The following is a 13,698-nucleotide window of genomic DNA, read 5'->3' as shown; positions in this document are numbered from 1 at the left end:
CTTCTACCACCCTTTGTGTGTAGAAATGTTTTCTAATCTCGCTCCTGACAGGTCTGGCTCTAATTTTTAGACTGTGCCCCCTACTCCTAGAATCCCCAACCAGCTGCATTCCCTCCAAGGCCAGTATGTCCCTCCGAAGGTGCGGTGCCCAGAACTGCTCACAGTGCTCCAGGTGTGGTCTAACCAGGGTTTTGTATAGCTGCAGCATAACTTCTGCCCCCTTGCACTCTAGTCCCCTAGATATAAAGGCCAGCATTCCATTAGCCTTCTTGATTATTTTCTGCACCTGTTCATGACACTTCAATGATCGATGTACCTGAACCCCCTCAGAGGCAAGAGTCCTACCACTGAGCCATGGCTGACCAGCAGAAATTCCTCCTTTTGAATCATGCATGGCAAATTTCATTAAATTGCTGCAGTGCTCAACTCCAGTCCCTGATGGGGACTGTGCAGATCCAGGCACCATCCTGTGGCTGCAATCAGGAACACCACCATTGGCATGTTTCAGTACAGACATTCGATATAGCATCACCCAGTGCCAAGTATCTGAACTGCAGAATCTGAAAGTCCTGCCTAGGAATAAAAAATACAGCAGACATGTTGACATCTGAAAGGAGAAAAGACAGGTTAACATTTCTGGTGTACACCTTTATTCTTATTTCAACTTTGCAGTTTTTCCACTTTTTTAAAAAAAAACCTCTACCAAATATCTTTTGCTGGTTCAGACTCTGGCAATCTACGCACAAATAGTAATTTTCCAACCACATAAAACTCTGCAAGTCTGCAGTTTGATATGAAATGGAAGATTACTCCAGTCAGAATGAAATTCACCATACAATTGTTGTACAATTTCTAATTAAACAAGCAACATCTGGATAAGAGGGACCTCAACGTGCGTGTCATTGCTCGACGGGCCAACAGCTGCCTGTGGTATTTGTTTTCTAATAAATTATACTATCAGGATATAAAAATAGATTGTGCTGGGCTTGGAGTGCCCGAGAAGGAGGGCAGGTTAACATTTCAGGTGTAGACCTCTCATCAGGACTGCAAGTGAAGGGTCTACAACTTGACAGACCCGCTCTGTACATCCAGCGTTTTCTGCTCGTATGTGACTTCCAGCAATAGAATCAGACAGCGCAAAGGAGGCCAATTAGTCCCACTCCCCTGCTCTTTCCCCTGGAGCTCTGGCAAATTTCTCCTTGTGCAGGTGTTTTAAATTTTGATTATGGTGCTGTGTTAACTGAACTGTCTTTCCTATTTCTCAGTATAATGAAGCTGGGAGCTACAAGCTTATGATTTACTCTGCAAGAGTCTACTACTGTGAAGCCATGTGGAATAGGAGACACTATAATCAGTTCAATAATGTATCACTGTTACCTGGAGACTATGGGATTAAAGGGACAGAGGATACAAAATTGGCTAAGGGACAGAAAGCAGAGAGTAGAGGTGAACAGTTGTTTTTCAGACTGGAGGGAATTATAGTGGTGTTCCCCAGGGGTCAGTACTAGGACCACTGCTCTTTGATATATATTAATGACTTGGGTATAGAGGGTATAATTTCAAAGTTTGCAGATGACACGGAACTCAAATGTAGTAAACAACGTAGAGGATAGTAACAGACTTCAGGGGGACGTAGACTGGTGAAATGGGCAGACACATGGCAGATGAAATTTAACGCAGAGAAGTGTGAAGTGATAGATTATAGTAGGAAGAATGAGGACGCAAAATATAAACTAAATGGTACAATTTTAAAGGGGGTGCAGGACCAGAGAGACCTGGGGGTACACAAATAAATCTTTGAAGGTGGCAGGACAAGTTGAGAAGGCTGTTAAAAAAAGCATATGGGATCCTGGGCTTCATTAATAAAGGCATAAAGTACAAAAGCAAGAAAGTTATGCTAAAACTTTATAAAACACTGGTTAGGCCTCAGCTGGAATTGTGTCTTCAATTCTGGGCACCACATTTTAGGAAGGATGTTAAGGCCTTAGAGAGTGCAGTTGAGATTTACTAGAATGTTGCCAGGGATGAGGGACTTCAGTTATGTGGAGAGACTGGAGAAGCTGGGGTTGTTCTCCTTAGAACAGAGAAGGTTAAGGGGGGATTTGATAGAGTAAATAAGGAGAAATTATTTCCTGTGGCAGAAGGGTCGGTAACCAGAGGGCACAGATTTAAGGTGATCGGCAAAAGAACCAGAGGAGAAAGAAGGAAACATTTTTTTTTAAACGCAGCGAGTTATGATGATCTGGAATGCACTGCCTGAAAGGGTGGTGGAAGCAGATTCAATAGTAACTTTCAAAAGGGAATTGGATAAATACTTGGAAGGGAAAAAATTTGCAGGGCTATGGGGAAAGAGCAGGGGAGTGGGACTAAATCAATAGCTCTTTCAAAGGGTCGGCACAGGTACGATGGGCCAAACGGCCTCCTCCTGTGATGTACCTATTATGATGCTTCCCAGGTGAATACAGACACGAAGACAGCTTTAGCTCCTGTGTTTGGGTTGGATTTGGGCTTTTCAGCCTATGCTGGAGAAATCCGAGAAGTAATCTTATAAATTGAGGGAATAGTAACGGTAAATGAGGAAAATTACCTTACCAGTAGGACGAGGGGACGCAGGCTAAAACTAGTAAAAGGTAAATTCAGCACAGATCATCACTCGGAACGGACTCCCAGAGTAGTGGAGGTGAAAACCCTGGAATTGTTTAAGAAACTATCGGATGCTGCAGTGGGACTATAGGGTTTATCTGGATGGATAAATTAAGGTGGGACGATTAGCCTCCCTCAACCATAATCATCTTGCGATTTGGACGACGGTGTAAGGGGTAAAAGAGCTGATATTTGCAATATACTGCGCCAGCCCAACAAATACTTCCATTTGCACTGTGCCGTATCAAGTCTCTCAGAAGCATCCCAAAGCTCTTCTCGTACAATGAACGAACTTGAAGTCCAGCAACTGTTATTATGTTGGTAAAAACTCAGCCTTGTTTGTAGACCTGCCAAAACTTGAGGTACCAGTATTGACGGTGGATGTTTAACATCTCCTGAACTGGCACGGCTGACTCGAACGCTGCTTTGGCGAGCTGCTAGAGAATGCTAAACCCAGGGTTACAGCGGACATGCTCGCATTCGAGCGACACCACTGCTAGGTCCTTTTAGTCCGGTCGGCATTCGCCTCTTTGAACAAGAGCTGTCTCCTTCCCTCGAACAGTAAAACACTCGCTGCCATGGCTGAATTGAGGCTGTCCACATCAGGAACCATGGGGATATACAGTCGTTTCCCTCTCGTCTTCTCAACTAGCAAGAGGGCTTCTAAGCTGAGCCCGTGCGTCTCGCCGCCAATCACAATGGCGGTTTGCTCCTGTGCCCAGTCGTGGTAGTGACACTGAGCTCCCACTGCAGGCAACGAAAGTGGAAATTCTCTCTCTCCGTCCTCACTGTTGCTCTCCCCGTATTCCATCCGTCTCACGTTTGTGCGCGATGGTGCCCCGCTCTGTTCGCTGGTTGCGAGAGATTCAGGAGGCGCCGTGTGGTTTTCAGCACCCAGGTAGGAATGGTCTGCCACGTGAACACGGGTGCTGTTGGTCAGGTAGTTAGGGACTACTTCCCATTCTAGATTTGAAATAACAGGGATGCGGAAGTGAGCGCCCATGCCAGCCCGAAGCACTTTGGGTTCCCAGACGTCCACGCAGCCTGGGGGGGGGGGGTGGGGGAAGAAAACATTTTAATTATCCTTAAGCAATTTTTTTTCACTGTCGCAAATTGAGCTTGTACAGGAGCTCGAGTGCAGGGTCAGGACTGCATGGCCCAGGGGGAGCTGGTGCAGGATCGGAGCAACTGGGTGGCGCAGGGGAAGTTGGTGCAGTGGGTTCGCACACTGCTCTTCCGCCTTGGGCGTCTGATTCAGAATACAGCTCAGACTCATGGAATGAAAGTTTCCTTTCTTTGCCAGCTGCAAATGAAAAAAAGCGTTTGGGGAGTGGATACGAATCAATGAAAACACAAAGTGTTAAACATTCAAATGGGTTGGCAGTCTCTCTCGGGGTAACTGAAGTGGGACAGAGAAGTGTCACACTGGCGCATTAACGGGACACTGTTCTATGGCTACGAAGGAGACACATTGTTCAGGGCAGAGCTGAAGGAGCCCTGCCCTACATCTGACCCTGTGTTATACCTAAAGCAAGGAGTACTCCATGCTACCGCTGGGGACCCAGTCTAGAAAAGTGTTCTGTTCATCAGCACAAACACCCCTCACCTCGATCAGCACAAAATTAGCCTGGTTTTTCAAGGCGCTCTCTCTCTGTGTTGGCTATAAGTTTCTGTTTAACGCGGTGTAGGTTGAGAAGAGATCTCCAATGATACTTTATAGCTCCGTCAGAAACAATGTGAAGATACAATCATCTCCTGATAGTTAAGATATTTATGGGACAGCCTGATGATGTGTTCTAAACGAGGCAGTGGAGAACCAATGCTGTTTCTTTTGAACTGTTCTTTGTGGCTCTCCTGATGTGATACTCAGCAACACAGATCAAGGTTGATCCACCAGCTTTGTTGAGTTAGCTAATCTCGGAGGCAAGGGTAGGCCATCCAATTTGGGCTCTGTACCCCTTGACTAGGGAGGTGCTTGAAAAAAAAAATCAGCTAGGGTTCCCACTCCTGAATTCTAACAAATGGCCCCTCGTGGAAAATATAAGTGAGTGAACACTAGATGAGGACAGGGTTGAGCTCGGTGAGGTCTCCCACGGTCAATTAGCCTGCCATCATTGTTTCGGCTCACACGTGAACAGTAGCTGGTTGGGGGAGGCATCAAAGTGCTGCTGGAACCTGTGCAAATCATGGCCCGTGTGTGAGTCAATGTCTTTGGGAGAGAAAGGGGAGAAAATTGAAGAGCCGAGGGGGGGGCAGGGGTTATAACACAATTGATGCAAACATTGATGACACTAACCTTTTGTCAACAGTACTTTGCTGCATCCAGCAGCCACTGCCGATCTCAATATCGTCCCCAAGTTTCCAGGGTCTCGGATGTTGTCACAGATGAGGAACAGGGGAATGGCGTTCTCCTGCTGAGCAGCTGGATATTTCATCTGGGAGTGTTCTGGTCTTACAAAAATCCCTGTCAAAAACAGTAAGGCTAAGAGCTTAAATTAAAGATTTAAAACCTCTGATTCTATTTGCTCGTCACCCACAGGTAGTTTGACAGCTCAAGCGCAGGGTTATCACTAGAATTTTTATACTGTGTAACGGTGTGTACAATTTTGTATTTGATTCAGTCTAGGGCATTAAACCAAAGCCCAAGCCTGCCTGTTCCAGTAGATTTTAAAAATCCTATAGTACTTTTTGAAAGAAAAAGCAGTGAGTTCTCTGCTTCCTGTGTCCTGGCCAACATTCCTCCCTCAACCAACACCACCACCAAAATCAGAAGAACTGGTCATTCATCTCATTGCTCTTTGTGGGATCTTGCTGTGCACAAAATGGCTGCCATTCACCGACACACAGTGCGCTCAGAAAACAATTCTTGTGTGAAGCACTTTGGAATGTTTCAAAGCCATGTGATAAAGTGCTAAATGAAAGAAAGTCTTATTGGCAGACTAGTGCCTCTTTTTTTTGTTGTTGCTATGCACCAATGTTTTTTTTTGTCAGCTCCCAGTTTTTTTTTTATTCGTTCATGGGATGTGGGTGTCGCTGGCGAGGCCGGCATTTATTGCCCATCCCTAATTGCCCCTTGAGAAGGTGGTGGTGAGCCGCCTTCTTGAACCGCTGCAGTCCGTGTGGTGACGGTTCTCCCAGTGCCGTTAGGAAGGGAGTTCCAGGATTTTGACCCAACGGCGATATATTCCCAAGTCGGGATGGTGTGTGACTTGGAGGGGAACGTGCAGGTGGTGTTGTTCCCATGTGCCTGCTGCTCTTGTCTTTCTAGGTGGTAGAGGTTGCGGGTTTGGGAGGTGCTGTCGAAGTTGTGGAGCATATCTGCTGAGCCCTGATCTAACAGGCAACAATGAAATGAGCATCCAAGAGCAATCATTTTGGGGACTTACCCATTGCTCCCTGGGGAGTTACAAGATCAGACCACATCTTGATCTCTTCGAACTTCACTTTGATTAACTTGACATGTTTCAGTTTCTCCAGAGGCAATTCCTTCAGGCTCTCGACAGTACTGAAAAAGAGAGTCTGCAGCAACGCTCCAGCTCCCAAGGCATCGGTTATCAACCGCCGGCCCTCCAGCAGGATCTTCCTGTGCTGGTCACGGAATTTCTTGGACTTGACAATGGTCACAACTTTCCTATTGATAAGAGTAATATATAATTAGATTCTAAAAAGAGCATAGGAATTGCGAGACGAAAAAAGACCATGGTCCATCTAGTTCGCCTTCTACCATCCGGGCAGTCGCAGGATACAATGTTAATGGAGTTGTTGACTAATCATAGCAATCAATCTCTCTCAATGAGTCTACAACAGACCCAGACACAAGGAAACCCCCAGTGGTGGAGAGCTTTGGGAACCCTAGGTCCAAAGTCACCTGTTCCTCCCGAGCATGTTACACTCACCACATGTCATGTCTCAAATTACGCATACACTGTATCCCAAAATATTATTTTCTGAAAGAAATCTATCTAATTTGCATTTGAATGAATTGACACTTTTTGCTTCCACCATTTCCACAGCGAGCCTGTTCCATAGATTGACCACTTGCTCACTGAAATAATGTTTCTGCAGATTAGTTTTGAACTTAACCCCCCAACCCCTTCAAGCACAGGCTGTCTCCTCTGGCTGTACTATTCTTGACAAGGTGAAATAGGTTCTCACGTTATCTAGTCCCTTTGGAATCCTAAAAACAGCAATCAGAACACAGAGGATTAATGAAGCAGTTTGGTTTGGGGTGGAAGGCTTATGCCATGTACTGATGGGAAGATCCCAGTTTGTTACCTGGTCTCTGCCGAGTTAGTTAATTGCAGCAGCAGTAGCGTTAGGGTCACTGCAAGTGGCCTCCATACCCCCAGGTTAGAGAGAAAAAAAATGGGTAAAGTTCCCACCCTGAATACCACCCAGTTATCCCTGTTGAAGTGCCTACATATGGGTGGCAGGATTGGGTTCAGCTCTAACACCTCAATCAAATAGTCTATCAATTCGTACATGAATAATGGATATTTGGCAAGGTACAGGGTGGCAAATGGCTCCAATGAAACTGTAACCCGGCTCGGAAACAGGAGGAAACTTGGTGAGAAAAATATAAAAAAACAATTAACTACAGTGCTCAGTATTGCCCAGATCAGATCATTGGAAACTATGACTATGCAAAAAGATCCTGAAATGAGCTACCGTTCATTTTCGGTCAGAGTTACTTAAGTGAGATGGAATGGGTACAAAGGATTTTAAAAGGTCATTGTTTAAACTAGTCAAGAGTTTAAGAGAATTCAATAGCAACTTCAGTTATCCAAACCAGATAGCCTGAATTACCATAAACTTTAAAAAAAGACACCTTCATGCTGTTGGGCAATTATTTTTGAGAACAAGAAGCTGTGACATGTTACTCAATGAAAACTCCTAGAATATGAAACATCTCAACTGCACATGAAAACAGATCGTAATAATCGACATGGGGAGCCTGGAATATGCTGAATCACTAATGATGAATAAGGGGAGGGGGGAAAGTAATGAGCATAAGTGTGTGCAGGGGAAGGGACAGTGTGTGTGTGTGGGGAGGGGAGGGGAGAGTGTGTGTGTGGGGAGGGGAGGGGACAGTGTGTGTGTGTGGGGAGGGGAGGGGACAGTGTGTGTGTGTGGGGAGGGGAGGGGACAGTGTGTGTGTGGGGAGGGGACAGTGTGTGTGTGGGGAGGGGAGGGGACAGTGTGTGTGTGGGGAGGGGAGGGGACAGTGTGTGTGTGGGGAGGGGAGGGGACAGTGTGTGTGTGGGGAGGGGAGGGGACAGTGTGTGTGTGGGGAGGGGAGGGGACAGTGTGTGTGTGGGGAGGGGAGGGGACAGTGTGTGTGTGGGGAGGGGAGGGGACAGTGTGTGTGTGGGGAGGGGAGGGGACAGAGTGTGTGTGGGGAGTGGAGGGGACAGTGTGTGTGTGGGGAGGGGACAGTGTGTGTGTGGGGAGGGGAGGGGACAGTGTGTGTGTGGGGAGGGGAGGGGACAGAGTGTGTGTGGGGAGTGGAGGGGACAGTGTGTGTGTGGGGAGGGGAGGGGACAGTGTGTGTGTGGGGAGGGGAGGGGACAGTGTGTGTGTGTGGAGGGGAGGGGACAGAGTGTGGGGAGGGGAGGGGAGGGGACAGAGTGTGTGTGTGGAGGGGACAGTGTGTGTGTGTGCCGGGGAAGGGACAGTGTGTGTGTGGGGAAGGGACAGTGTGTGTGTGGGGAGGGGAGGGGAGGGGAGGGGACAGTGTGTGTGTGGGGAAGGGACAGTGTGTGTGTGGGGAGTGGAGGGGAGAGTGTGTGTGTGGGGAGTGGAGGGGACAGTGTGTGTGTGGGGAGGGGAGGGGAGAGTGTGTGTGTGGGGAGGGGAGGGGACAGTGTGTGTGTGGGGAGGGGACAGTGTGTGTGTGGGGAGTGGAGGGGACAGTGTGTGTGTGGGGAGGGGACAGTGTGTGTGTGGGGAGTGGAGGGGACAGTGTGTGTGTGGGGAGTGGAGGGGAGAGTGTGTGTGTGGGGAGGGGAGGGGACAGTGTGTGTGTGGGGAGGGGACAGTGTGTGTGTGGGGAGGGGAGGGGACAGTGTGTGTGTGGGGAGGGGAGGGGAGAGTGTGTGTGTGGGGAGGGGACAGTGTGTGTGTGGGGAGGGGACAGTGTGTGTGTGTGGGGAGGGGAGGGGACAGTGTGTGTGTGGGGAGGGGACAGTGTGTGTGGGGAGGGGAGGGGACAGTGTGTGTGTGGGGAGGGGAGGGGAGAGTGTGTGTGTGGGGAGGGGACAGTGTGTGTGTGGGGAGGGGACAGTGTGTGTGTGTGGGGAGGGGAGGGGACAGTGTGTGTGTGGGGAGGGGAGGGGACAGTGTGTGTGTGTGTGGGGAGGGGACAGTGTGTGTGTGGGGAGGGGAGGGGACAGTGTGTGTGTGGGGAGGGGACAGTGTGTGTGTGGGGAGGGGACAGTGTGTGTGTGGGGAGGGGACAGTGTGTGTGTGGGGAGGGGAGGGGACAGTGTGTGTGTGGGGAGGGGAGGGGAGAGTGTGTGTGTGGGGAGGGGACAGTGTGTGTGTGTGTGGGGAGGGGACAGTGTGTGTGTGGGGAGGGGAGGGGACAGTGTGTGTGTGGGGAGGGGAGGGGACAGTGTGTGTGTGGGGAGGGGACAGTGTGTGTGTGGGGAGGGGAGGGGACAGTGTGTGTGTGGGGAGGGGAGGGGACAGTGTGTGTGTGGGGAGGGGACAGTGTGTGTGTGGGGAGGGGACAGTGTGTGTGTGGGGAGGGGAGGGGACAGTGTGTGTGTGGGGAGGGGACAGTGTGTGTGTGGGGAGTGGAGGGGACAGTGTGTGTGTGGGGAGGGGAGGGGACAGTGTGTGTGTGGGGAGGGGAGGGGACAGTGTGTGTGTGGGGAGGGGAGGGGACAGTGTGTGTGTGGGGAGGGGACAGTGTGTGTGTGGGGAGGGGAGGGGACAGTGTGTGTGTGGGGAGGGGACAGTGTGTGTGTGGGGAGGGGACAGTGTGTGTGTGGGGAGGGGAGGGGACAGTGTGTGTGTGGGGAGGGGAGGGGACAGTGTGTGTGTGGGGAGGGGAGGGGACAGTGTGTGTGTGGGGAGGGGAGGGTGTGTGTGTGGGGAGGGGAGGGGACAGTGTGTGTGTGGGGAGGGGACAGAGTGTGTGTGGGGAGTGGAGGGGACAGTGTGTGTGTGTGGGGAGGGGACAGTGTGTGTGTGGGGAGGGGAGGGGACAGTGTGTGTGTGGGGAGGGGACAGAGTGTGTGTGGGGAGGGGACAGTGTGTGTGTGGGGAGGGGAGGGGACAGTGTGTGTGTGGGGAGGGGAGGGGACAGTGTGTGTGTGTGTGGGGAGGGGACAGAGTGTGTGTGGGGAGTGGAGGGGACAGTGTGTGTGTGTGTGGGGAGGGGACAGTGTGTGTGTGGGGAGTGGAGGGGACAGTGTGTGTGTGTGTGGGGAGGGGACAGAGTGTGTGTGCCGGGGAGGGGACAGAGTGTGTGGGGAGGGGACAGAGTGTGTGTGCCGGGGAGGGGACAGTGTGTGTGGGGAGGGGACAGAGTGTGTGTGCCGGGGAGGGGACAGTGTGTGTGGGGAGGGGACAGAGTGTGTGTGCCGGGGAGGGGACAGAGTGTGTGTGCCGGGGAGGGGACAGTGTGTGTGGGGAGGGGACAGAGTGTGTGTGCCGGGGAGGGGACAGTGTGTGGGGAGGGGACAGAGTGTGTGTGCCGGGGAGGGGACAGTGTGTGTGGGGAGGGGACAGAGTGTGTGTGCCGGGGAGGGGACAGAGTGTGTGTGCCGGGGAGGGGACAGAGTGTGTGTGCCGGGGAGGGGACAGAGTGTGTGTGCCGGGGAGGGGACAGAGTGTGTGTGCCGGGGAGGGGACAGAGTGTGTGTGCCGGGGAGGGGACAGAGTGTGTGTGCCGGGGAGGGGACAGAGTGTGTGTGCCGGGGAGGGGACAGTGTGTGTGTGCCGGGGAGGGGACAGTGTGTGTGTGCCGGGGAGGGGACAGTGTGTGGGGAGGGGACAGAGTGTGTGGGGAGGGGACAGAGTGTGTGTGCCGGGGAGGGGACAGAGTGTGTGTGCCGGGGAGGGGACAGAGTGTGTGTGCCGGGGAGGGGACAGAGTGTGTGGGGAGGGGACAGTGTGTGTGTGCCGGGGAGGGGACAGGATCCTTTCCCACTGGCTGTGCGACAAGCTCCGGGTCCGGTTTATTAGTACCGGGGGAAGAGACTCAGCAGGTCCGAGTATTAACGCTGCTGGAAGGGGTCAGATTTGTCCCTTACGCGAGCCGCTTGTCCCCGGGAAACGCCTTCTCGTAGGAGAGTCCGTCCAACGAAGCCGGGCGGAGGGGCCCCGCCGGCTGACCTTTCGGGACGGCAGCCGGTCCGCTGTGGCCGTCCGCCGCCGGCAACCGTTCCTGCTGGGGAGCCGGGCGGCGTTCGCTCCCTTTAAGCCGAGGCCCTCCCTCACTCTGGGGATACAGTATCTGGAGAGGCCGCCTCCTCAGCGCTCGGACGGATCGTCTGGCCGGACCCGGCAGGAGCCCCGGCCCGAGGAATCGGACAGCGCCCCACCCGCTCACGCTTCTCATGAGCGCCGCCATCTTGGCCCTGAGCTCCACGCATGCGCGGGGAATGTAGCCAAAAGGCGTGGGGGGGGGGTCACGTGAACCGCTCGGCTACATCTGGGTCACGTGAGCGGCAGGGTCCCGCCCCCCTCAGGGCGCTGTGACAGACCACGCCTCTGGATTACAGCACAGAAACAGGCCATTCGGCCCAACTAGTCCGTGCTAGTGTCTATGCTCCACACGACCCTCCTCTTCATCTCACCCCATCAACATATTCCTTTCTCCCTCATGTCCCATAAATGGATCTGTGCTTTCCGCCTCGACCACTCCATGTGGTGACGAGTTCCACATTCTCACCACTCTCTGGGTAAAGAAATTTCCTCCCGGTGACTATCTTATACTTGTGGCCCCTAATTTTGGTTTCCCGCAGAAGTGGAAACGTCTTCAGACATCTTCCTACGTCTTCTTCAAGGGGAGGACCAAGCCTGTGACCGCTATGTTTCACAGGAATGTCTTTTCCTCCTGGAACACGACTGTCACCATATCATTCCAAATGTGCTTTGCCAACTATGTCTGGGCAAATTTTGGGTTCTGCAAATCGGTTCTTAAACATTCTGGAGATGATGCCCATTAGTCTTGGCTGGAAACAAATCAGCCAGGGTTCCTGCTCCTGATTAATATTCGGTGACTCCTGCTATAAGGTGCTTTGGTGTGGACTGTAACAGTATGGGGTTTTTACTCTAAATATTTTCTCAGGTCTAACATCACAGATCATTCCCGTAGAAGTATATCTTGGCTTGCCAAATATCAAGGTAATTTGTAGCAAGCCCAGGGATCAAATAGGAGACCCTCATTACTGAATTCCAGCTATTGTTAATATTCCCTCACGTCATCAATCTCGACTTCAGAAGATAAAAACATTCTATTTGTTTTTATAATACTTTAATTATAATTTTTGTCACATTTACTGTTGGCATGGCCAGGAGACACATGATATGCATTGGTGCTCTAATGCTTCAGGTCAGAGGCTGGGTATTCTGCGGCGAGTGACTCACCTCCTGACTCCCCAAAGCCTTTCCACCATCTACAAGGCACAAGTCAGGAGTGTGATGGAATACTCTCCACTTGCCTGGATGAGTGCAGCTCCAACAACACTCAAGAAGCTCGACACCATCCAAGATAAAGCAGCCCGCTTGATTGGTACCCCATCCACCACCCTGAACATTCACTCCCTTCACCACCGGCGCACCGTGGCTGCAGTGTGCACTATCCACAGGATGCACTGCAGCAACTCGCCAAGGCTTCTTCGACAGCACCTCCCAAACCCGCGACCTCTACCACCTAGAAGGACAAGAGCAGCAGGCACATGGGAACAACACCACCTGCACGTTCCCCTCCAAGTCACACACCATCCCGACTTGGAAATATATCGCCGTTCCTTCATTGTCGCTGGGTCAAAATCCTGGAACTCCCTTCCTAACAGCACTGTGGGAGAACCGTCACCACACGGACTGCAGCGGTTCAAGAAGGCGGCTCACCACCACCTTCTCAAGGGCAATTAGGGATGGGTAACAAATGCCGGCCTCGCCAGCGACGCCCACATCCCATGAACGAATAAAAAAAAATTGAAGTACAGTCATTTGTTTTACGTCCTTTAGATGAGAAATGGGGTAGAACCATGCTGCGTCCCAGCCCTACATCCTTAACTCTGTGTTTTCCTTTATCCATCATCATTTCCACCAGATGTGCTCTACGGGTGACAAAAAGTTCTGTTAGGATCCAAGCTGGAAAGCTAACAGTGAAAAACTGCTAAATGACTTGAGTACAAGATGTCTTTCACAGTTGAAAAGTCGTTCCATCCAAGCATGTGAACAAAGTGTTTGTTTGTTTCTTTTACTTTAATATGAGATAAAACCAAAGATGAGCAAAATGCCCCAAGCTATCTTTTGTTCAGACTTCAACACTAATTGCCTTACTACATGACTTTTATTTAAACTGAAAGGAACTTTATTTGTAATGAAATGCTTTGCAGAACTTCATGAAATGCTTTGATAATCTCAAGCGGATACATTCACTTATCACATCCCTCAATATACTACATATCTATTTTACTTCATTTAAAATCACTCTCTTGAAGCCTTCTGGGCTTTACACCATGGATCACAGAGCTCAGCCAAGGGCTGTCTCAGTGCTGCTGTATAACTAACTGGTTTATGGTAATGTCCCCACATGTTAATCTGGGGATGTTCTTATGAAAGTGGTTCAGATACCTTGCTTCTACTCAATATTGGACCCAAATAACAATCCTTCCAGCCAGGATTTGATTCCTGATCTCAGTCCCAGACACATTGCACTGACATCCCAGCTAATTTAGTTACACCTCACACCTGCTGTACTTAACTGGGTCTCTGCCCTCACCATTTTCCTCAGGTGAGGTGTTTACAAGTAATATATAAACATTTCAGTTGAGATGTTATAATTGTCCTCAATTCTTCTGGGCTAGGTTGGGA

At 50.7% G+C, this 13,698-nt stretch overlaps 1 protein-coding gene across 2 annotated transcripts; it reads right to left on the bottom strand.

Annotated features, from left to right (window-relative positions):
- Positions 1–627: 627 nt before the first annotated feature.
- On the bottom strand, positions 628–11,226 carry mrm3a (mitochondrial rRNA methyltransferase 3a). 2 transcript variants are annotated; one of them, XM_067967950.1, is made up of 4 exons: positions 10,905–11,226; positions 6,030–6,274; positions 4,940–5,125; positions 628–3,687 (listed from the first exon to the last, which is right to left on the bottom strand). In XM_067967950.1, exons 1-4 carry the CDS (start codon positions 11,222–11,224, stop codon positions 3,140–3,142), a joined length of 1,299 nt encoding a protein of 432 aa, XP_067824051.1. In that variant the 5' UTR covers positions 11,225–11,226; the 3' UTR covers positions 628–3,139. The 2 variants fall into 2 exon arrangements, with proteins under 2 accessions (XP_067824051.1, XP_067824052.1); XM_067967951.1 differs by having other exon boundaries at positions 4,940–5,107.
- Positions 11,227–13,698: the final 2,472 nt, after the last annotated feature.

The sequence above is a fragment of the Heptranchias perlo genome, chromosome 28 (genome assembly GCF_035084215.1).
Source record: "Heptranchias perlo isolate sHepPer1 chromosome 28, sHepPer1.hap1, whole genome shotgun sequence".
In the NCBI taxonomy this organism is placed as follows: Eukaryota; Metazoa; Chordata; class Chondrichthyes; order Hexanchiformes; family Hexanchidae; genus Heptranchias; species Heptranchias perlo.
The sequence above is the reverse complement of the archived record's forward strand: the minus strand, read 5'-3'. Positions and strand labels throughout refer to the sequence as shown.

Excerpts from the sequence above, each read along its gene's own strand:
- mrm3a (XM_067967950.1), bottom strand. The coding sequence starts at position 11,224 with ATGGCGGCGCTCATGAGAAGCGTGAGCGGGTGGGGCGCTGTCCGATTC. Across the intron at positions 5,126-6,029 it reads AACTCCCCAGGGAGCAATGG|CCTTACTGTTTTTGACAGGG; the intron begins GTAAGTCCCCAA and ends TTAAGCTCTTAG. Across the intron at positions 3,688-4,939 it reads CAAAGTACTGTTGACAAAAG|GCTGCGTGGACGTCTGGGAA; the intron begins GTTAGTGTCATC and ends CCCCCCCCCCAG.